The sequence below is a fragment of the Ahaetulla prasina genome, chromosome 1 (genome assembly GCF_028640845.1).
Source record: "Ahaetulla prasina isolate Xishuangbanna chromosome 1, ASM2864084v1, whole genome shotgun sequence".
In the NCBI taxonomy this organism is placed as follows: domain Eukaryota; kingdom Metazoa; phylum Chordata; class Lepidosauria; order Squamata; family Colubridae; genus Ahaetulla; species Ahaetulla prasina.
This window is the reverse complement of record NC_080539.1, coordinates 41,451,385-41,477,186: the sequence shown is the minus strand read 5'-3', so window position 1 is coordinate 41,477,186 and position 25,802 is coordinate 41,451,385. Positions and strand designations below refer to the sequence as shown.

At 39.6% G+C, this 25,802-nt stretch overlaps 1 protein-coding gene across 1 annotated transcript in view; it reads right to left on the bottom strand.

The window, feature by feature from the left end:
• Positions 1 to 362: 362 nt before the first annotated feature.
• The window catches only part of ASB3 (ankyrin repeat and SOCS box containing 3), a 128,655-nt gene continuing 103,215 nt past the window's right edge, over positions 363 to 25,802 (bottom strand). Inside the window, exon 9 of the mRNA XM_058164959.1 lies at positions 363 to 491. Coding sequence (XP_058020942.1) covers positions 466 to 491 — 26 coding nt within the window. The 3' untranslated portion in view covers positions 363 to 465. The remainder of the gene's footprint in view (positions 492 to 25,802) is intronic.

Sequence of the window (25,802 nt, the reverse complement as noted above, 5' to 3'; positions counted from 1 at the left end):
AGGCTCATCCCAATTAAGCCTGTTGAATGAATATAGCCATGGAGCATCATAAAAATGCATCACTGGTTGGCAAAATGCCTGAATAAGAGCCAGGTAAGAGATGCCAACCTTTTGACCTACTATCCCTATACCTTTGAACTCTGCATTATGTGGGTCTTTCATGCACTTATTAAATTTGGGGATAAAAGGAAAGAGTGTATGAGAACCCAAATGTGAGCATATAATGGCTGGCTTCTCACATTGCACAAATCACAATTTTAATTATAGATTGATGAATAAACATAATTGTCTGATTTCATATAATCCATACTGTAAATATCCCCAGCCATCATGATCATTGCTGAGAATTCTGGGAGCTGGGGAACCATGTCATAATTTACAGTCTTCATTGAATTCATGCAAAGAAATCTCAGAAAGTACTTTGGTTTCTTGGTCTTTACTTTGCAAAAAATACGTTTTGTCTTCTTAGCAGCCTTCCAATGTAGATTTAGCTGAAAAAGAACAGGAAGCACAAAATCAACCAGAGAGTTTTATTCAAAACAAATGTTAAATTACCACCCATCTACATTTCTATTTTCCCCTCTATACCATGGGTGGTACAATTGGCAATATAACAATACATGAATTATTGACTCTATATCTGAGCAGACACATATACCACTGCAATATGTGAGACTTGTGTTTTTCTGTATATCTTCATAAAATCACAAATACACATTTTCATGTATATCTTCATAAAAGATAGTGCATCAATTTGAGCCAAGGTAAAAAAAAATCTTACATGTAAGATTATAGAGTACCTAGAAATTGTCTGTGGAGAACTGACAATTGCAATGTAATAGGGATGGATGATTTTAGCCTTCTCTTTTTGTAGATCTAAATCTTGAATCCTGTTTGTTCATTTAATGCTTTATCTAGTCTAAGTGATAATATTGCCTGAAGAAGTGCAAGGCCACAATGTGCCATATCAGAATCAATTCACCGCCTCAGGGATGAGAAAAAACCTACCCAGTAGCATGAGGTGATCCAGAATTCAACCCAAAGAATTTGTTTCAGCCAAAACCTGACACAGCACAAGGGAAAAGTGCCAAGCTCTACCAAACGAGGGCATTTGAAGCTGAGTAATGGACATGGAGTATAGCTTTCAGAATCTTAGACTGTATAGCTTCTAAAGTAGGAGCACGCTTATCTACACTATATAGCAACAAACCCAGAATTTTTGCTTTGTATTGCTGCAAGAGCATAGTCTCCCTTGATTATTACTATATTTTAAGATTGCATTAGAAACTTTTTGATCTCTAATAAAAAGCTCAAACACAGAGCAAAGTAGAGATTCAGATTTTCAATCCACAGAGTGATCACTTTTGCAATCAAACTACTGGCAGCACAGGAACCATTCTCCCTGTTTCTTTCACATCTATGTTGAGTAGAGAAAAGTGTGCTTTTTTTGATGCCAGTTTTCCCAGCATTGGGGAGGGGGACCAGTGTTCTCAACACTGGTAGCCCATACGCACCAGTAGACTGTCGACAGGTTTCTCTGGGCAGCATCACCACAGGGCTGCCAGCAATCTTTTTCAGGTGAGAACGAGGATGAAAGTGACATATAGGTGCAATATTAGCAAAAAGGAAAGGAAATATAAAAATTCCCCAGAACTGCAAATACTGTAGTCCCAATGAAACTGGCTGCTATACGCCTTACCAGGAGTGTCTAAAATGGATAGGTATAAAACTTTCACCAAAGTCTCCATTACATTTGAGAAATTAAGAGTTCAAGCTTTACAAAGTAAATTTATTCAGCATCACATTTAAACTAGTCGTAAGCTATCAGAGCATTTAGGCAGAAATTAAGTCTTCTCAGAGTTGTAAATGCATCTAGACCTGATGCAAATTAATTCATGGATTCCTAGTACACGATCTAAATTGCCTACATGAAGGGCTTCTGGCAGGGGATGGGCTATGCCTTAGAAGAACCAGGAGGAATGTTTTGGGAAAACAACTGGCTCAGTTTATCCAAAGGACTTTAAGATAAATCTGGAAGGGGAGGGAGACCAAACTTTAGGATCTAATCCCAAACATAAACCTCAAGACAACCAATGAAGTAGTGTGAAAGAATACACAACATAACAGCACATTCTATCTGTTATAATATTGGTATACTGTATATTGTGTTCCTCGTGGGATGTATCTTCATCTGGTGGGTTTTTACCGTTATTGTTCAAAAATCAAAACAAATGCCTTATGAATGAAGGCAAATATACATGTCCCAGGATAATGTTGCATGATTCAATCTTGGTCGGTCATTAGGACCAGAGGTTTTGTCTTCCAAGCTTTTGGATTCATGTTAGAGCCCTTCCTCGGGGAACTTCTCTCTAGCAGCTGGCTCTAGCAGGATCCAATCTGGGTCAGTCACTGGGACTGGCTGCTAGAGAAGTTCCCTGAAGATGGGCTCCAGCACAAGTCCAAAAACTTGGAAAACAAAACCTCAAAGTTGGATCCTCCAAATGCCTTATTTTGAATATTATACTGTTTGTGAAATTGTTTTATAATGCATAAAACCTTTTTGAATCTGTACTGCACTTAATTGTAAGTGCTCTATGAGTAAAACTACTACTAATACGATTATATTCATTCATTATATTCATTCACCCTATTTAATTCCTATCAAAAGCTTGATGGCCGGTGCTCAACAGTAAACTGCTGTCTTGCAGTCTCCTCACGAGGAGCAGCCATCCAGAGTACAAATGGGGAAGCTCCCATCCTTTTCCAGAGAGTTTCTATGAGACCAATCAACTACCAAAATACTTTCAGCATGTCAATTGTCCCACCAGAGGCAAGAATACTCTAGACCACTGCTACACAACACTAAAAGATGCCTATCGGTCTTTACCACGTGCAGCTGTAGGACACTCTGATCATTGCATGATTCACCTTGTACCTGCTTACAGGCAAAGACTTAAAGCCATAAAACCAATAATTAAATCAGTGAAAACCTGGACGGAGGAATCAGAATTAAAGCTACAGGCATGTTTTGACTGCACTGATTGGAATATTTTTAAAGATACCTCTGCAGACCTGGATGAACTCACAGATACTGTAACATCATATGTCAGCTTCTGTGAAGACCTATGTGTACCTACAAGGAACTTGCGAATACACAGTAATAACAAACCTTGGTTTACACCTAAACTTAAGCAGCTCGACATTCCAAGAGGAAGCCTACAGAAAAGGTGATAAAATGCTGTACAATCAGGCCAGAAATGCACTAACAAGGAGATAAGAGCAGCAAAAGAAGCTACTCTGAAAAGCTAAAGAATCAATTTTCAGCAAATGAACCAGCAAACATGTGGAAAACTCTTAAAAATATCACCGGCTATGGCAAACCTCCTTCCCAGGCTGAAGGTAATCAACAACTGGCAGATGACCTGAATGAGTTTTACTGCAGGTTTGAAAGGAAACTACAGCCACCTATCTCCACAACCCCCATCTCAGACACACCAACAACAGCCAAGCCTCCTACAACTGACCCCATTTCATTGGGTTCACAACCCCTAGTGATCACAGAAAAGGAAGTGCAGGACCTATTTCACAGACAAAAGCCAGGAAAAGCTCCAGGCCCAGACAAGATAACTCCTTCTTGCTTAAAAGTCTGTGCTGACCAATTGGCCCCATCTTCACCCATATTTTCAATAAATCACTAGAGATGTGCTATGTTCCTTCTTGCTTCAAACGCTCTACCATCATCCCAGTGCCGAAGAAGCCCACCATCAAGGAACTGAATGACTACAGACCAGTTGCTCTAACATCTGTAGTCATGAAAACCTTCTAAAGTAGGAGCACGCTTATCTACACTATATAGCAACAAACCCAGAATTTTTGCTTTGTATTGCTGCAAGAGCATAGTCTCCCTTGATTATTACTATATTTTAAGATTGCATTAGAAACTTTTTGATCTCTAATAAAAAGCTCAAACACAGAGCAAAGTAGAGATTCAGATTTTCAATCCACAGAGTGATCACTTTTGCAATCAAACTACTGGCAGCACAGGAACCATTCTCCCTGTTTCTTTCACATCTATGTTGAATAAAGAAAAGTGTGCTTTTTTTGATGCCAGTTTTCCCAGCATTGGGGAGGGGGACCAATGTTCTCAACACTGGTAGCCCATACGCACCAGTAGACTGTCGACAGGTTTCTCTGGGCAGCATCACCACAGGGCTGCCAGCAATCTTTTTCAGATGAGAACGAGGATGAAAGTGACATATAGGTGCAATATTAGCAAAAAGCAAAGGAAATATAAAAGTTCCCCAGAACTGCAAATACTGTAGTCCCAATGAAACTGGCTGCTATACGCCTTACCAGGAGTGTCTAAAATGGATAGGTATAAAACTTTCACCAAAGTCTCCATTACATTTGAGAAATTAAGATTTCAAGTTTTATAAAGTAAATTTATTCAGCATCACATTTAAACTAGTCGTAAGCTATCAGAGCATTTAGGCAGAAATTAAGTCTTCTCAGAGTTGTAAATGCATCTAGACCTGATGCAAATTAATTCATGGATTCCTAGTACACGATCTAAATTGCCTACATGAAGGGCTTCTGGCAGGGGATGGGCTATGCCTTAGAAGAACCAGGAGGAATGTTTTGGGAAAACAACTGGCTCAGTTTATCCAAAGGACTTTAAGATAAATCTGGAAGGGGAGGGAGACCAAACTTTAGGATCTAATCCCAAACATAAACCTCAAGACAACCAATGAAGTAGTGTGAAAGAATACACAACATAACAGCACATTCTATCTGTTATAATATTGGTATACTGTATATTGTGTTCCTCGTGGGATGTATCTTCATCTGGTGGGTTTTTACCGTTATTGTTCAAAAATCAAAACAAATGCCTTATGAATGAAGGCAAATATACATGTCCCAGGATAATGTCGCATGATTCAATCTTGGTCGGTCATTGGGACCAGAGGTTTTGTCTTCCAAGCTTTTGGATTCATGTTAGAGCCCTTCCTCGGGGAACTTCTCTCTAGCAGCTGGCTCTAGCAGGATCCAATCTGGGTCAGTCACTGGGACTGGCTGCTAGAGAAGTTCCCTGAAGATGGGCTCCAGCACAAGTCCAAAAACTTGGAAAACAAAACCTCAAAGTTGGATCCTCCAAATGCCTTATTTTGAATATTATACTGTTTGTGAAATTGTTTTATAATGCATAAAACCTTTTTGAATCTGTACTGCACTTAATTGTAAGTGCTCTATGAGTAAAACTACTACTAATACAATTATATTCATTCATTATATTCATTCACCCTATTTAATTCCTATCAAAAGCTTGATGGCCGGTGCTCAACAGTAAACTGCTGTCTTGCAGTCTCCTCACGAGGAGCAGCCATCCAGAGTACAAATGGGGAAGCTCCCATCCTTTTCCAGAGAGTTTCTATGAGACCAATCAACTAGCCATCCTTCAGTCATGGCCACATCATCTCCACTCATTCAGAGACGTGTTAGTTTGCAATTGCTCACCCAGAAGTCCAATTTCTGTTTGTTATGTATGTTCCTCACCATTATTTCCCTATTACAGATATACATACACACAACACACAATAAACTCAACCAGGTCATTTATACCTGGTAGTGTTAATCTTGGTTTTTAATTTTGGTGACTTGACCTGTTGCATGAGGTAAACCCAGAGTGTTTCATTAGTTTGAATGTCTTGTAAAAGCCAGGAAAAGGATGAAATCAGTACAGCACTCCCCTCTTAACAACTGCCCTGTTTAGCAACCATTCAAAGTTATGATCGAAATAAATAAATAATAAATGATGGATTGAAAAAGTAACTTTACAACTGGTCCTTACATTTTCAACCGTCAGGATATCCCCACAATCATGTGATTAGCATTTGGGCACTTCACACCTGGGGGGCATTTACAATTGTTACAGGATCCTGTGATCACATGACCACAATTTGTGTGCTTTACAGATGGCTTCTGACCAGCAGAGTCAATGTGAAGACAGCAATAAAAAATACAAGTCATAATCACATGCTTTTTGCTTAACAATTACATTGCTTAGCCACGGAGTTGCCATTCCCAATTGTGGTTGTTACGTGAGGACTAGCAGTAAATTGTGTGAAAAGAGGCAATATGATATTTACTTGGGAGTGGGGAGAGTTCCCATACTTGTTTCTTATTTCTTTAAGGAAATTCAAACAAAAGTGGACTTTTTTTTCTCAGAGGAAATGTTTACATAGAAGAAGAAGAAGAAGAAGAAGAAGAAGAAGAAGAAGAAGAAGAAGAAGAAGAAGAAGAAGAAGAAGAAGAAGAAGAAGAAGAAGAAGAAGAAGAAGAAAGAAGCAGCAGCAGCAGCAGCCTGAAAAAATGATTGAAAATGAGCATGCAAAACTACTGTGGGATTTCCGAATACAGACTGATAAAGTTTTGGAACACAATACCCCGGATATCACGATTGTGGAAAAGAAAAAAGTGTGGATAGTCGACATTGCTATACCTGGTGACAGCAGAATTGATGAGAAACAACTTGAAAAAGTCACCAGATATCAAGATTTGAGAATCGAATTCAGAGACTCTGGCATAAACCAGTGCAGGTAGTTCCAGTGGTACTCGGCACACTGGGAGCTGTGCCTAAAGACCTAGGCAAGCACTTAAAAGCAATTGGCACTGACAAGAACACCATTGGTCAACTGCAGAAGACCACCTTACTGGGATCTACTCGCATAATTCGCCGATACATCACGCAGTCCTAAACACTTGGGAAGTGTTCGACTAGTGATCTGTGATACGAAATCCAGCATAGTTATCTCGTTTGCTGTGTATACTGTCATTTTGTGTAAATAAAATTATTATTATTATTATTATTATTATTATTATTATTATTATTATTATTATTATTATTATTATTATTTCTTCTGAAATATATTTTCTCAAGGCTACCATCTCTTTAATTAGCAGTCTCCTATTTGCCCATTTCTTTTTAAGGAGAAGCTAGTTGTTTCTTCTGCTATTGTCCTCATTCAAATTCCTGAATTGTCTTTAAGTAATTGTTTCCTCCACTCTTCTATTGGTGAGTTCCTTTAATTATTGTTTTTCTGTGTTTCCTTCTTCTTTTCAGCCACAGGAGATGAAATTGTGATCTTAACAAGTAGGTTAGGGGGATATGGCCATTATTATGATGCGACTGACAACAGCAGTTCCAAGAACACTGGGACCGATGCAACTTAAAAGAAAGAAAGCAATCAGTTGCTTTAAAAAGGGAAGGTGTTTTTTTTAAAAGATGAGTGCAGTGGCAAAAAGAACTTTTCTGAAAAGAGCTTACTTTTCAATATAAACATTGCATATTCCTTGACAGCTTTTAACATGTGGCAAAATATTAAAGCCAGACAACTGCACATGAACATTTTCTAAACTGACTCCTACCTCCCAATAACCCCAAACTCTTGAATCACTCTTGGATCTTTGCAGAGTTAATGCGCAAAGATCAAAAAAGTGTTCTTAAACACATTTGTCTAAATGGTGTACTTTAAGGGTACCTGTCTGAAGGGTCTTTTAGGAGGCCCTTCAATATGTGAAAATCCAATGGGCAGCTGAAACAAATAGAATGAGAGCAGAAAAAGTATATCCGTAGCCCATAGCAAGGGGGTGTAGTAGCCTAGCAATTAATGCTGGGCTTGTTAATCAGAAGGTTAGCAGTTTGAAACCCAAGCATTGTGTAACAAGGTGAGCTGCTGTCCTTGGCCCAGCTCCTGCTTACCTAGCAGTTCAAAAGTATATAAATGAGAGTAGATAAATATTCACCACTTCGGTGGGAAGGTAACAGAGTTCCATGCGCCTTAGTGTATAGTCATGCCAGTGACATCATGAATGGGACAACTCGCCAAAGCCAACTCATCACAGCCACCTCACGGCAGGACAATTTAATAATTCAATGTAATTATTTAAAATAAATTAAATATATTTTTTAATTTTTGTCATTCACAATTCCTTCTGCCCCTCCTTTTGCGTCCTTTCTTTAATGATTCTATTCCACTATTTCTTTGATGTTAGTGTAACTCTTGTCCTGCAACAACTTGTCACAAAGCGAGTTAGCCGTGGCAAGTTGGCTGTGGTGAATTGGCTGTGGTGGGTTGGCCGTGGCAAATTGTCATAGACCCAGCCATATGACCACGGAAATGTTTTTGAACAACGCTGGTTCCCTTGGCTGGGAAAAACAGATGAGCAACTGCCCCTAAAGTCAGACACAACCAAAGGTGGGAAATCTTTATCTTTCTTTAGCCCATATAGCATTTCTGCCTGAAAAAAAGGCTAGTTCCATAGCAGGGCATAAGATTCTAGGTTCAATCTTTAATGCAGTTATTATGAGTGCAAAAATAAAGGCAATTCTCATACAAATGTATATTTGTACACATAAGGTGCATGAAAAATCTTGGCCCATCACAGATTTCAGATGCAGGGAGAAAACCACATAATCTACACATTCATACTAACATTGGACCCAATTCCTAACCTACAGAAGCCACTCAATTCAGGATCAGAACATGGCCAATACTAACCCAGTAATTATTCTAAGATAAATATTACTGAAGCAATTTCCCCAGTCAGACTTGCAAGGAAATGAAACAAAAAATAATAATCAGAAACACCATTGCAATTGTGGTGGCCAAGTCTTGGCAGTTACAGAACCCCCCACTGAAACACAACGATCTGCAGGGCTAAAGTCTCCCTCTTCTTCCCCCACCAGCTCTCTCTCTGGTCATTCTCAAGCCCTCCCAGGAGTCTCCTGGTATAAGGATATCAATCAGGAGAGAAAGATGTAGTAAGTCTTTATATTCACCAAAATTGTGATCTTTGACCAAAATTGTGAGTTTTGCCCCGTTTTACGACCTTTCTGGCCACAGTTGTTAAGTGAGTCATTGCAGTTGTTATCGTATTTTTCAGAGTATAAGACGCACTTTCCCCCCCCCCTAAAAGGGAGTGAAAATTTAGGTGTGTCTTACACACCGAATGTAGCCCCGCCCACCCACTGGCCCCCACCCTTTGGCTGCTGCCTCCCAGTAATTTACCTCCTTGCAGCAAGCAGCAAGAAGAAACAGCCTGTTTCAGCTTCAGCACAGCCTAATTAGCACAAGTTGATTGTCCATTGGATTGGCCTTCCGACTCTCAGCTATTTCAGGCTTCAGGGATTACCATTGCCTATTGCTACTCGAGCCTCTGCTGCTTGCTGCAAGGAGGTGAATTGCTGGGAGCAAATTTTTTTTTCTTGTGCTAATCAAGCTATGCTGAAAACGAAAATGAAAGTAAAGCAGCTGTTTGCTGTTTGCTACAACGAGGCAAAATTGCAGGGAGGCAGAGGCGGATTTCTTTTTCTTGTTTTCCTCACCAAAAAAGGTAGGTGCTTCTTATAATCCGGAGCATCCTATACTCCAAAAAATAGAATAAAGAGTTTAGCATGCTGTTTGAACACAAGTCACTCTGAGAGTGAGATGAGTGGTACCTAAATTTGATAAATAAATACTACCTAAATGTATCACTGGGGGACATGATTAGTAGGTGCAAAGATGCGGCTGGTGGCTAGCATGTATGATTTCACTTCACCCCACGTAATCATTTAATGGGTGGAAAGAGAATTATCTGAGCTCTTCAAGATCTTTGTTCAATCTTAAATTGATGGTATTGTTACGGGAAGCAATAAAGCCCAATGATATTTATCACTGGTAGAATCTACCTATGCTCCTTCCTGACTAGGACAGCAGTTTTAAAAAAAGTAGCCTGAGGGCTCCCCCTAGTGCTTGGCAGACAACGGCACATAAAGCTTAAAATTCAGACATTACTCAAAATAAAGGTTCTGTTTCTACTTTTTTTTAGCTGTACCATATTTTATATTCCCCAATTCAGAAGCACAAAAAGAGAAGAGGCTGAAATGGGAGAATCATTAGAGAAAGACAAAAATACTGCAGGTGCAAGAAAATTGATCCTATAAAAGACAATAAAGTGTATTTTATCTTGGCAAAAATATAAAACAAGTAACAGTTTAAAATTAAACCAATATTTTTTTTCATATATTCGGTGGATGAATGATGAATTACTTTATTTCCAAAAAATACTTCAATGCATCCAAGTCTATCTGTTGGCTTTGATTCACAGCATATAGTTATGACGGAACAGCCTATTTTGTTATGTTGAACAGTTTGGAGGAGAAGAGAAATTTGCCCAAACTTAATTTTAATACTGACTTGAGTGATTTGTTTGTACAAAATCCATATTGGAACAGTAATAGCAGTTAGACTTATATACTTCTCCGTGGTGCTTTACAGCATTCTCTGAGTGGTTTACACTGTGAATATTTCCCCCAACAATCTGGGTTCTCATTTTACCGACCTCAGAAGGATAGAAGGCTGAGTCAACTTTGAGGCAGTCGGGATCAGACTCCTGGCAGTGGGCAGAGTTAGTCTGCAATCCTACATTCTAACTACTGCGCTGCCACCACACGAGAACCAAAAAGCAGTTATGCATTTTATTTTGCAGTTATATACCGATATGCACATCCTTTCAATAGCTGACATGCAGATCTTCAATTTGATGCATGCATACACACACATACATATATAAATGGGGTGCTTATATATATTTACAGAAAACAATACAATCACATTACATTTTGACGACAGCTTTCAAAAATGTGTTTATTAGAAAATGGAAGTACAGAAATGTATTAGGAAATAGGCAGAAAAAGATGCATTTGTTTGGATTTAAGAATTTGCAGACTGATGCACAAATGATAGGAAATAAATGAGATACTGGGAGAAAATGAGAAACTATACAATAGTAGAAGTTTCTCCACCCCTGATTGTATGTCCCTAAACCTAGCACAATCCATACTTGGACAATAGAGTTGGCTAGCTGGATAACACATCATATATATTAACATTCATTCGCTGAAAGTGAGAGAGCCATTAGTAAGCTTGGTTGGGGAAAGAACAAGATGAATAAATAAATATTTATGGAGGAAATGGAAAGGAAAAAAATAAGAAGCCAGATAAATGAAGATTTTGCTGAATAAGCAAAGAATGGTGACTGAAGTTTGGATGTCTTTGAAGCCTGGAAATATGTATTTACGTACTGTGTGTATGTTTAGGCTATTTTTATCCTATTGGTTTCTGAAGGCATATAGGTTTTAAAGCAAACTAAATCAAACTAAATCAGTTAATGTAGGTAGCTCATTTGTTGGTTGCCCTTCCTCCATCAGTGCCCAAATGCTCTGTAAAAAAAGAAAAAAGTCTCAGAAGGCAGGTAGGTGGTTGTATTCTGCATGACAGAGGCAGGGTGCTCCAAAGAGGATTGACAGCCATTGAGAAGGCATCTGGGTAAGCTTCCAGCCACTCCCATTTCACACAGGCAGGGGTGGGGATTCAGCAAGTTCGTAGCGGTTCAGGCAAACTGGTAGTTGTGACCTGTGGGCGCTATGCCGTCCTATTTAGTTGTGTTTTTTAAGCGCGCTCACATTTTCGGTACTAAGGTGAACCAAATTATGTGAAGCCCACCTCTGCATACAGGGTATCTCAGAACAACTTCTCTCAGGGAATGCAGAAGACCGGTGGATATTAATGAGGGAAGATGGCCTTGTAGCATCCTAGAAAACTGCATAGCTTGCTGAATACCCACAATACAATACAGTATTGTATTGGGGGCTCCTTTGAACAGCTGGAATTCTAGTTACTTACCTCCTTATCCTTCTTTGTCTTTTAGCTAAAAGCAATGCACACCCAGAGATCCATTGTGGAAATCCTGGTTCATTTCAAGCAGTTTAAGTGCTTCTCTAGATAGGATTTGTTGAAGCTAAAAGTCTGGCAGGGTTCATTATCTTGAGAAGCTCAATAGATGCATTGCTGCTATTGGGGTGAGGAGGGGAGGGAAAATCAATAACTAGTCCAGCCAAAGGCACTTATTCCACCAAAGAATTTTCAGTGCAAACCTCAGCAGACTCATTATCATGACAATTACATTCTAAAAGCCGAGATTGTATTTGCAGGTTACTGGGCAGTTAAAGACTTGATGTCACAGTGTGGCTAACGGCATTTTCATCGGTTGACCCCAATGAATTGGAGCTTTTCCCCAATGAATTTGGAGAAGGAGATGACACATCTTGCAGGGTGCAATAAGAACTGCCTTTGGGTGGGGGGGTGCTTCAGATTCAATTTTGCTATAACGTTTTATTGCACAGGTATACTGTTTTAGGGGTGAAAGATATCTAGAGTCTTTGAGAAATGACACACAAATTAGTCAGATGTATAAATAAAAAATTCTGCTAATCAGGCTTGGTAGCATATTTCTCAGTAACTGAAATATATGTCTGCTAAATTATCCATCAGGGTATATTATTACAATATGCAGCTACATAAATTACAATACAGTGTTCAGACTTTGTAGCAACAACATGGATATTTCTCCCACCAATTTTAGTATATGGTGGTTTTAGAATCCACAAGGTGTATCAAATTGTTAAAACTGTATTGCTAATTTCTCCAAAAACACTACACTACTAACCAGAGCATATAAAACATTTGCTAGTCCAATTCTTGAATACAGCTCGGCTGTCTGGAACCCATACCACATTTCTGACATCAATACAATTGAACGTGTCCAGAAATATTTTACAAAAAGAGTTCTCCACTCCTCTGAATACAACAAATTACCTTATGCCACCAGACTTGAAATCCTGGGTTTAGAAAATTTAAAACTATGCCGCCTTCGACATGACCTGAGTTTAACTCATAGAATCATCTATTACAATGTCCTTTCTGTCGAAGACTACTTCAGCTTCAATTGCAACAATACACGAGCACACAATAGATTTAAGCTTAATGTTAACCGCTCCAATCTTGATTGCAGAAAATATGACTTCAGTAACAGAGTTGTTAATGCTTGGAATACACTACCTGATTCTGTGGTCTCTTCCCAAAATCCCCAAAGTTTCAACCAAAAACTATCTACCATTGACCTCACCCCATTCCTAAGAGGTCTGTAAGGGGCGTGCATAAGAGCACAATCGTGCCTATCGTTCCTGTCCTATTGTTTCCTTTCATTATAGCCAATTAATATAGTTATTGCATACTTATGCTTATATATATGCTTATATATTGTATAGTTATTTCATGCTTATGCTTATATATACTGTGTGACAAAACAAACAAACAAACAAACAAACAAACAAATAAATATGATTCACCGATGATCATTGAAGAAAATAGCATCTTGATGCATTTTGGCTTTTTCCATTTCTGCATGCCATAGTTGTGGGCTACCAAAATCTACAAATATTGTCAGCAAATTGTAATTATTAAGGTAACAAAAAGGGAAAATATTAAATCAATAACTGAAGTAGTGGTGGGTTGCTCCCGGTTCACACCAATTCAGGAGAACCGATAGTAGCGGTGGCGGGAGGCTCCATCCACCCGCCCAGAAGTCATCAAATACGCTCTGCGCATGTGCAAAATCTTCTGTGCATGTGCAGAAGTGAACCAGTAGCAAAGCAAACCCACCACTGAACTGAAGCATAATCCCATTTTTTTGTTCTGTAGTGAAAAATCCCAAATGCTTTAGCTGTGCCTCTTAGGAAAAATGTTTTTACTCCTTGATCATTTTTATTACTTTCATCTGCATTAAGTACACTCCTCCAGGAAATAAAAAATATCAGCATAACATGTTATTATCAAATGCACATGCAGGCTTTAAAACCCACTACAACCATAAATTGCAAACTTTTAAAAATATTGAAGGTAGGGAGTATATGAAAAACTGTCCAACTATACTAATAAATGAGGAAACTTTTGACATGTCATTTTGGCAGAATTTTAGAATATATCTTGATCCTGCACTTAAGAATACAAGTCATTTTTCCAAGAGCCAGAGAAAATTACACAATGTTTTATAAAAAGAATGCCAGGCTTTGCTCTATTACTTAGATTATTACCTTCGCAAGGCATTTTCAAGCCAGCAATTTTGAAGGTTTCTTGGCAGCTACAGAAAGATTAGTCTTCATAAAACAGATTGACATGCCAAATCATGTGCCAGAAATGGAGTGGTACAATGGATTCCATAATAAAAATCAGAAAATTGCACCCTAAAATTAGGCTAACCACTTCACACAGATTTTTCCTTTTGCAATTAAGAAAAAAAACTTTCAAAGGCTGACATTTCAGGAGCTTTCAAGGCATAGGGAAAAAAATGTTACCAACAAATATCATGTTGGGAAAACTACTCTTAGGAAAGCATCAGTTCTCAAAGAGATACTCCCACAGCAGGAGGACTAACGTGGGATTTCATCTGCTGTTCCAAAGTTTAAATCTGTGTATTCTTACATTATCAGCACTTAGGGAAAGGGAAGTGACAAATTTCTCTTTTTTACAAAGTCTTTTTTACAAAGACTGAAGGATATTGGACGGATGTATTACAGTTAACTGGTAACTATTTCTATTTGGACTTTAATCGGAAATAGGCTTATTCTGGAGACTTAGTATATGCCCTTACAATAATCTCCATAACAATAGAATTCCAAACTTCAATTTCAAAAAAGCCAACTATGACCTTATAAACACCGACCTCTCATCTATTGACTGGCAAAATTTATTCTCAAACTGTATCACTGCTGAAGACCACTATAGAGTTTTCTTACTCAAAGTCAATAGAGTCATTAAACTATATGTACCACAAACCACCAACAAAAGCAGAAAAAACAAATTACCCATATCAATAAAAAAGCTCCAATCCAAAAAAAAAATCCCTCTGGCAAAAAAAAAAAAACTGGCTATGTAGCCAACTTCAGAAACCGCTACAAAAATATATGCAACCAAATAAAGATCGAATGCACCAAATACCACATCAAACAAGAAGAAGACCTTCTGCACACAAAATCCAATTGGGCTTTTTATAATTCTGTGAACATCAAACCTAAAGACTCGAGATCTATCCCACCCCTAAAAGGATCTAACGGTAAAGAATATAATGATGAAACAGTTAAAGCAAACCTCTTTAACACATTCTTCAACTCAGCCTTTGTTAACAGTAATGGCTCATACCCAACATTCCCCATTCGTACCAACAATAAGTACAACGACCTACACAAATAGATTTCACAGAAGATAATGTTGAAAAGGCCCTTCGCAAACTGAAACCATCTCTATCTATTGGACCTGATGGTCTATGTGCTTACTTCTTAAAAAAACTTTCCACTAATATAGCAGAACCCCTAAGCATAATCTGAAAAATCTTTCAAGACCAGCTCCCTTCTCAAACTATGGTCACAAGCCATGGTCATCCCTGTCTTCAAAAAAGCAGACCCCAGCCTAGTTGAAAATTACAGACCAATTTCTTTATGCTGCGTCACCTGCAAAGTAATGGAATCAATCATCAACCAATCAATTACCCTCCACCTGGAAACAAACAGCCTACTCTTTAATAAATAATTTGGTTTCAGAAAAAACTTATCCTGTAATTTACAACTTCTTCACTGCAAAAACATATGGACTACAAATCTTGATCAAGGCAAAGCAATAGATGCAATTTACATAGACTTCTGTAAAGCTTTTGAATCAGTGGTACATGACAAACTTCTCCTAAAACTAAAATGCTATGGCATCTCCGGACCCCTCCATAATTGGATAACAACGTTCCTGTCAAACAGACAACAAGTGGTCAAAATAGGCAGTGCCCTATCAAATCCCGCTCCTGTCAATAGTGGCGTTCCTCAAGGCAGCGTTCTAGGACCAACACTCTTCATATTATACATTAATGATCTCTGTGACCATATTATAAGTAATTGTGTTCTTTTCGCTGATGATGTCAAACTATTTAACACTACCAACAATACGGCTACCCTTCAAAAAGACCTTGACTTTGTGTCAGAATGGTCAAAAATTTGGCAACTCCAAATCTCAACCAGCAAATGCTCTGTCTTACACATTGGAAAAAAGAATCAGAACACTAAATACAAACTCGATGGACATTACCTTATAGATGACCCCCACCCCGTTAAAGACCTTGGAGTTTTCATATCAAATTATCTAAGTGCCAAAGCCCACTGCAACTACATCGCAAAAAAGGCTTTAAGAGTTGTAAACTTAATCTTGCGTAGCTTCTTCTCCAGAAACATTACACTACTAACCAGAGCATATAAAACATTTGATAGACCAATTCTTGAATACAACTCGCCTATCTGGAACCCACACCTCATTTCGGAAATTAATACAATTGAGCGTGTCCAAAAATATTTTACTCCTCTGAATACAACAAAATACCTTATGCCACCAGACTTGAAATCCTGGGTTTAGAAATCCTGGGTTTAGAAAATTTAAAACTACACTGCCTTCGATATGACCTGAGTTTAACTCATAGAATAATCTATTACAATGTCCTTCCTGTTGAAGACTACTTCAGCTTCAATCGCAACATTACACGAGCACACAATAGATTTAAGCTTAATGTGAACCACTCCAATCTTGATTGCGGAAAATATGACTTCAGTAACAGAGTTGTTAATGCCTGGAATATACTACCTGACTCTGTGGTCTCTTCCCAAAATCCCCAGAGCTTTAACCAAAAACTATCTACTATTGACCTCACCCCATTCCTAAGAGGTCTGTAAGGGGCGTGCATAAGAGCACCAACATGCCTACCGTTCCTGTCCCAATGTCCCCTTTGATTGTATCCAATTTGTAGTTTTTTTTATACTTATGCTTATATATATGCTTATATATTGTATAGTTATTTCATGCTTATGCTTACATATACTGTTGTGACAAATAAATAAATAAATAAAATCTATTATATTTAGTCAAATAACAATTAATAAGAGATGGCACTAAGAAACAAGCATGGATATTTGATCCAAGATGAACTATTTATAACCTTTGAGATGACTTCAGATAAATTAGATGTTGTGATAAACTTACTATGAGTGGTTTACAATAATAGTTTGTTAACAGAGAGTTTTGAAACTATAATTTTGTTTTGTTTTAGTAGTATTCTTATTATTCCTTTTAACTACTTTGTTATTAAAATAATTTATAGAAGACCAATTAACAATCTGTAAATAGATTTAGTAGTTTAAAAATTTTGAGAGGGCCTGGTTTGCAAGGGGTGAGAACTAGCGTTGTAGTAATCTATCAATCAGTATTCAGCTAGTGGGAATATTATATTTATTGGTCTTTTTTATGCATCTTTTTCTTCTTTAATGTTTTGGTTGCTTTGTGCTTTTTGTCTTTTTGATTTTTTGAATTTTTTTTAGAGTTCTATATTTTATATTTTAATCTTGTTTCAAACAAAATAAATATGTATTTAAGGAAAGGAAAGCATCCATTCTTGGATTAAAAAGACAGCATGATAGCAATGAGAAGTTGGGTTCACATAGTATACTAAACCCTAAATTAATTTAATAAAACACATAATATGGTATTCTAAAGAAAATATATTGTAATTCAATGACAGCTTCGTTCATAAAATATGCTGACAATGGCTGCATTTCCACGTCATGCAGACTAGTCAACCCGATTTGAATCTAATGTAATGCGATAAGCAAACCTGGCCAATAAGTGGGTTTTATTACTATTTTCATCCAAATGTTGTCTTTTAATGATGAACTTATTGAAATATTTGTATGTCATCTACCCCAAATGAGCTCCATCAAAATTAACCAACTCTATAGCATCCGTGCATCAGGCACTGGACCCAGCTGTTCCTCCTCTTCCCCATCAGCCACCTCCAGACCTGGGGGCTGTTGACTCTCCATCTGAGGGCTGACGGATGGCCCAGGCTCTGCCTCTGCCTCTGTCTCTCTGCCAGCTCCATTCCCTCTTCCCCCTCAGAGCTCTCAGGTTGCCTTGATGCTGACCCTGACTCCCATCCCGCCTCCTTCTCTGATTCAGCTGCTGGAGGGGCCGGCAGCTGACAGGCCACAACAGAAGATTTGTGGAAATAGAAACCAGTTCCTGTTCTTTTCCATTCCCCCAGAAGTAAAATTACAGCAGCCCTGGACTGCTGTATTTCCATCTCTTTTTTTTATTGGTTACCTTACAATGTACAAACAGTCTGTATTTTTATATGGCCAAATGACTAATCAACAATAAATGGCCTACAGTATACAAAGAATAGTCATACCTAGGCATTGGACTGCTTCAAAAATTGTTGAATTCGGTATTGGATGCTTTTTGAAGCAGAAATCTTCTCCTGTCGCCCATCTTTCTCCTGGTAGTCGACATGCAAGAGAAGTTGTTGATGCCTCATGACTTGCTATTTCTTCCAGCTGAAATAATGGGTCACTTAGTAAGTCACATGATTTTCTCGGTACCTGTTGGTTTTAGTATTTGGCGGATTTTCCTCAACCAATTACTCACAAAGACCAAGGTACATTGTACACTGTACACTGTAATAGTCCAAAGTAAATCTTTAAGAAGGCTAATCTATATCGACTTAGAATCAGTGATGGCACTTAAAGAGCTCTTCTCTTATTTGTCAAGTTTTCCTGTTCTTTCTAGCAAAGGGCAGTCGCTAATCCTCCCTGATCAGCTTGCAGTCCCTAAACTTGCTGCCAGAATGAAAAGCATAGCTACTTCTCCAAACTCTAAACCAGGCCTCCTTATGCTAACCCAGCAGCAGCAGTATTTTCATTGTATCTAGAATCTGTGCCTTTAACAGCCTTTTAACAGCCTAAAGATTGAAACTCTCCATCCAGAAATATTTTACAAGACGAGTTCTCCGCTCCTCTGAAAGCAACAAAATACCTTATAACACCAGACTTGAAATCCTGGGATTAGAAAATTTAGAACTCCGCCGACTCTGACATGACCTGTGTTTAACACACAAAATCATCTATTGCAATATCCTTCCTGTAAAAGACTACTTCAGCTTCAATCGCAATAATACAAGAGCAAACAATAGATTCAAATTTAATGTCAACCGCTTCAAACTTGATTCCAGAAAATATGACTTCTGTAACAGAGTTGTTAACGCTTGGAACGCACTACCTGACTCTATAGTCTCAACTCAAAATCCCAAAAACTTCAACCAAAAACTATTGACCTCACCCCATTCCTAAGAGGACTATAAGGGGCGTGCATAAGAGCACAAAAGTGCCTACCGTTCCTGTCCTATTGTTCCCTTTCATTATAACTAATTAATATAGTTGATGCATACTTTTGCTCATATATATGTTCTTTTCTTTTATGATATGTTGTTGTTTTATGTTGATGTTTACGTATACTGTTGTGACAAAAATAAATAAATAAATAAATTAGTGTCCAATATTGCCCTAACTAGTTTCCCAGTATTTTATTTTTCACTACTTCCTTGTAGAGTCTAGTTATTGCTCAAGACAGTTACGAGAATTCTTCCTAATTTTACAGATCATTGATCTAATAAAAGCTGTTGCTGTATGTAGTATTTTGGTTGTTGTTATTGTTGTTGTTAGTTGATTAAGCATGGCTGCGAGTTTGTATTTTTAGAATTAATTTTTCTCACCCTAAGCAACTTTAAGATATGTGCCCTTCAATTCCATGAATTCTCCATGATTGGCTGGAAAACTGTGAGAGTTGAAGTCCCATCTGAAATCCTATACATCTTAAAAGTAGCCAAGGTTGAGAAACTCAGTTCTAGAAGTTTCAATAAAGCACTCAACAAGAAAACCTGTTGCTGATTCTATGGTCCTTTGTTCAATCAATAAAAGCAATTGTTTTCCAAAAGATCTCTTTGGCCAATATGAAAGCAGAGTCTTTACTTTCCAGGCCAGGAGATTTCCAGGCCTGGATTTCGCAGATAGTTGCAGACTGTGGTTTCAGATCCAGTACTTTTCTACACCCTGCATGGTTTTTCCCCTTCTATTCATATTTTGCTATTATGCAATATTAGCATGGCTTTCTCTTCATAATCCTTAATACAAAATATGGAACTAGATGGACATTTTGTCAGAGTCGGTATAGTTTTTCTTACAGTCTAATTTTGCAAAACCCAGCAGGGAGCACACTGAAAACATTTTATAATGGTAATAATTTACAATATTTGCAGCAGCCAAAGCTCTTTATTTAACATTTTGCTGCAACAATTTTATGTTTATTCCAATGCTGCAATCATTCATAAGCATGAGTGCCATTATTCATCTGGATTATCTGCATACAAAAAATACCTACCGTAACAACCCAAAGTTAAAGCTCTTATGAATAAAGGAAGTAGGAGATAAATGCTTAGGAATCTATTCCATTATGTAAATTTCAACCAGGATTCAGTCATTGATAGCAAAAATTCCATGAAGAAAAACTCATGAAATTTTAATCTGTTTCAGAAACAACTTAGAGACTAACTTTTTTAAACATAGGAAACAATAAATATTCATAAGACATGAAATTTTGATGACACTGTAACTTAATAGCTTGAGAAGCAGACAGGATAAAGGTATAAATACATTTTAAAGGACAGAATAATTTGATTATCACAAATATAGCTCATGTTCATAAATGTGTTTTGAGCTACTCGTGTCAGCCTTAAACCAAGCATATTCCAGCAAAAAACAACATTGAAACTTCTGGAATAAATTATAATATTTAATAATGTCAAGGAGTAGCTGAAAAACCATTAAAATGCTGAGGAGGAATAAAATCCCACATTGCAAAAGTATGTGGGACACACAGAGACACACAGAGACGAGGCTCATCTGCTTCCAATTTCCAAGCTTCTGAAAATTAAAGATCCAATTCCACCTTTGTGAAATGTATCCAGAAATTGGGATTAATGTTCCACAAAATAGTTCTCCTCTCACCTTTGTTTTGCCATATCATTTCTCTTGCCTTATGTGATTCTTGTTCCTGGTGTTTTCCTGAGCCTTTAGCTTTGCTGTTCTTTCCAGAACAAAACAAAGTCTTGACCCAAAGTGTCAAGGTATGACAAATATAAACTGTACTGGATGATGGTACGTGAACAGAGTGCCAACACATCATAAGCTCTTCTGTAACACTGTCTGAAACTGCTGAGAAGGTAAATTTCAGTGGACAGAGAAAACAGAGAAGATTGGCAGAACAAAGACAAGAATTGAGGTGTAGTTTCTTGTGAGTAATTCCAACTCAATCATGGTACCTAGAAATCTCTTAAGGGATTCAGGAGCTAAAAGGAGAGTTAAGATGCAAAGACCTACACAGCAAATTGTAATTATACTAATAATAGCAACTGGCTCAATAATAAGACTGTAGAAGTTTAAACTCCTAAAAAACTTTATTTGAAGAGACCATAATTAAAGGAGGCACAACAAGACTGATACAAATAAAACCACAAAAAGCAAATATGGATAATTGCATTGCACATATAAAGCCTCTGATCCTACAGGAAGTTCTTTCCATTTAAATTGTCCATCTCTTCTACTTCTGTAGCAGCTCCAGTATAATTGCTTCCTGTGAATGCACACTATCAGCCCTCTGATGTAGACACGGTCAGGAAAAACATCAGGAGAAGTTTCAGGACTGTTCTTTTTTTATTGTGGGGTATAATAATAATCTGGGAAATTGTCAAGATATTCTACTACAATTTACACCAAAATCAAGGCAGGATTGTTTTGAGTTTCTTTCTTAAATTTTCTTCTCTTCTAGGATTGATTGGATTTTGCTCCCTTGCTGCTTTTTTTCCTTTTTCATTCTCAAGCCCAGATTTACATCAGATGCCTATACCGTTTGGGAAAGTGCCTGAAAGAGGCATTGCCTATGCTGCAGGAGGACGCAACTGCCCTTAACTAGAAAGCACTCTTCCAAATGATTTGCTAAGACCTGTTAAGTCCTACAAATCACCTGGTCAGTTTTATTTTATTTATTTATTTATTTTATTAGATTTTTATACCGCCCTTCTCCCGAAGGACTCAGGGTGGTGTACAGCCAGAATAAAATACAGAATATATACAATTAAAAGAATTTAAAATAAAACTATTACAAACGGCTGATAATTAAAAAGATTTAAAAATTTAAAATATTAATAAAACCCCAATTTAAAATCAACTATTTATGCCAGTCCTGCTTGAATGAATAAATATGTTTTTAGCTCACGACGAAAGGTCCGAAGATCAGGCACTTGACGTAAGCCAGGGAGGAGTTCGTTCCAGAGCGTCGGTGCTCCCACAGAGAAGGCCCTACTCCTGGGGGCCGCCAGCCAACATTGTTTGGCGGACGGCACCCTGAGAAGGCCCTCTCTGTGAGAGCGTACGGGTCGATGGGAGGCATAAGGTAACAGCAGGCGGTCTCGTAGGTACCCGGGTCCTAAGCCATGGAGCGCTTTAAAGGTAGTAACCAGGATCTTGAAGCGCACCCAAAAGACTACAGGAAGCCAGTGCAGACTACGGAGCAGTGGTGTTACGTGGGAGCCACGAGCGGCTCCCATTACCACTCGCGCAGCTGCATTCTGGACTAACTGCAGCCTCCGGGTGCACCTCAAGGGCAGCCCCATGTAGAGAGCATTGCAATAATCCAGCCGAGACGTAACCAGAGCGTGAGTGACTGTGCATAAGGCATCCCGGTCAAGGAAGGGACGCAACTGGCGGACCAAACGAACTTGGTAAAAGGCCCTCCTGGAGACGGCCGCCAGATGTTCATCAAAGGACAGCCGACCATCCAGGAGGACGCCCAAGTTGCGAACCACCTCCTTTGGGGCCACTAACTCGCCCCCAACAGTCAGCTGCGGGTGCAGCTGACTGTACCGGAGTGCCGGCATCCACAGCCACTCCGTCTTGGAGGGATTGAGCTTGAGTCTGTTTGTCCCCATCCAGACCCGTATGGCTTCCAGACACCGGGACAGCACTTCAACCGCTTCGTTGGGGTGGTCCGGGGTGGAAAAGTACAGCTGAGTATCATTAGCGTACAGATGATAACTCACTCCGAAACCACTGATGACCTCGCCCAGCGGCTTCATATAGATGTTGAACAGGGTAGGCGAGAGAATCGACCCCTGAGGTACTCCACAAGTGAGGCACCTCGAGGACGACCTCTGCCCCCCTGTCAACACCGTCTGTGACCGGTCGGAGAGATAGGAGGAGAACCACCGATAAACGGTGCCTCCCACTCCCAATCCCTCCAACCGGCGCAGCAGGATACCATGGTCGATGGTATCAAAAGCTGCTGAGAGATCTAATAGGACCAAGGCAGAGGAACAACCCTTGTCCCTGGCCCTCCAGAGGTCATCCACCAACGCGACCAAAGCCATCTCCATGCTGTAACCGGGTCGGAAGCCGGACTGGAACAGGTCTAGATAGACAGCTTCCTCCAGGTGCCGGGGAAGCTGCCATGCAACCACACTCTCTACAACATTCGCCACAAAGCGAAGGTTGGAAACTGGACGGTAATTTCCCAAAATAGCTGGGTCCAGGGAAGGCTTCTTCAGGAGAGATCTCACCACCGCCTCCTTCAAGGCGGTGGGGAAAACCCCTTCAACCAAAGAAGCATTTATAATCCCCTGGAGCCAGCCTCGTGTCACTTCCTGAGCAGCCAGTACTAACCAGGAAGGACACGGGTCCAGTAAACACGTAGTTGCATGCAACCTCCCCAGCAACCTGTCCACGTCCTCGAGAGCCACAGACTCAAACTCATCCCAAATAACCTCAACAAGACGTGTCTCTGACACCTCGGCTGAATCATCGCAATCATGGTCCAAGCCATCACAAAGCTGAACGATTTTATCGTATAGATAACCGTTAAACTCCTCAGCTCGTCCCCGTAGGGGGTCATCCCGTCCCTCCTGTTGAAGGAGGGAACGGGTCACCCAAAACAGGGCGGCCAGGCGGTTATCTGCCGATGCAATGAGGGTGGAAACGTAGAAATGCTTCACCTCCCTCATTGCCACTAGGTAGGTCCTAGTAAAGGACCTCACTAGTGTCCGATCAGCCTCGGAACGGCTGGACCTCCAAACACTCTCTAGGCGTCTTCTCCGGCGTTTCATCTCTCTCAGCTCCCCGGAGAACCAGGGAGCCAATTGAGATCTACGCCGGGTCAGAGGCCGCAAAGGCACGACACGGTCCAAAGCCCCAGCCGCGGCCCGTTCCCAAGCCGCAACCAGTTCTTCAGTCGTGCCGTGGGTAAGATCCTCAGGAAACGGCCCAAGCTCCGTCAGGAACCTCTCCGGGTCCATCAGGCGCCTGGGATGGAACCAACACATCGGCTCCGTCTCCCTGCAGTGGTGAGCAGCGGTTTGAAAGTCTAGGTGAAGGAGAAAATGATCTGACCATGACAACGGTTCTTTATTTATTTATTTATTTTATTTATTTATTTATTATTCATATTTATATACCGCCCTATCTCCCGAAGGACTCAGGGCGGTTCACAGGCATATAAAACACTTATATACAATTTAAAATAAACATTAATATTTCACTATATCTCCTAAATCCAGATCATTTACCCACTGACCAGAGATAAAAATCAAGTCTAGCGTGCCTCCCCCAATGTGTGTAGGGCCATCAGTTACTTGAATCAGGCCCAAGGCCGTCATGGAGGCCTGGAACTCCTGAACCACCATTGATGACAAGCCGGCCGATGGCAAGTTGAAATCTCCCAAGACCAGAAGTCTGGGAATCTCAACCGCCACGCCAGCAAGCACCTCTAGTAGTTCAGGTAGGGCTGTAGTCATGCAGCAAGGAGCCAGGTACGTGATCAACAACCCCATCTGATTTCGATGGCCCCACTTCACAAGGAGGGATTCACAGCCAGCTATCTGAGGAACAGTGGACTCCCTCGGCTCCAGACTTTCTCTAATCACAACCGCCATCCCCCCACCCCTACCCTGGGCCCTCGGCTGATGGAATGCACGGAAACCCGGAGGACACAGTCCAACCAGGGGTACACCCCCTTCTGTGCCCAACAGTTTTCCCTGCTACAATGATATGGTTTTGAATGCATGTTTAAATTATTTATAAATAAGAAATACTAAGCATTGCTATTGCTGCCTTAACTGCTTAGTAGTTTTAAAACATTCATTTTACTTAACAGTCCCTACCCAAAACAAAATGAAAAGGGACCCTAGGTTTTTCACCTTGTCTAAGTTGAGTAGTTGTCAGGAATGCAAGTTACAGACAGCTCTTTCTTAACCAAAACCAAATTTGAAATAATCAACTATGTACCTTTTCCCTAAAAATAAGTCAGATCTGCTTTAGCTCCAGCTAAATACAAATACAGATGGTGTAGAATGCCCAGGATCCAGTGATAGGGAGCAAGAAAGAGAACCTCCAACAAAAGGATTCCTCTCTCTGATTTCCTCATTTTAGGAGTCTTACTAGAAGTTTCAATGAAAACAGCAGTTCTTTACTTTGTTGTAACATTTTGACAATTTCTTCCAAACCCTGGTTTTTAATATGCTGTACTTGTACTTTGTGCAATTGATTACCATACATAATGATACATAGCAGTAGTGGGTTTCAAAGCCTGGCGCTACCGGTTTGCTGTTGGTAGTGCATGGGTGTGCGCGCGAGCGTGCAGCACTTCTGTGCATGCGCAGAGCATTTTTGATGACGTCTGAGTGGGTAGGTGGAGCCTCCTGCCACCGCCGCTACAGGTTCTCCCGAACCAGGCAAACCAGGAGCAACCCACCACTGATACATACACCATACACAATGATACACCATACACAATACACCATACATGATACACCATACACAATGATACACTATACACCAGGCATCGCATGAGCACTCCAAAATCACACACTTCTGTCAAAAAGCTACTAATTCAACATTCTGAACAATTAAAATCAAATCAATATGACAATTTTTTTCAATTCCATTTTCTAGCATC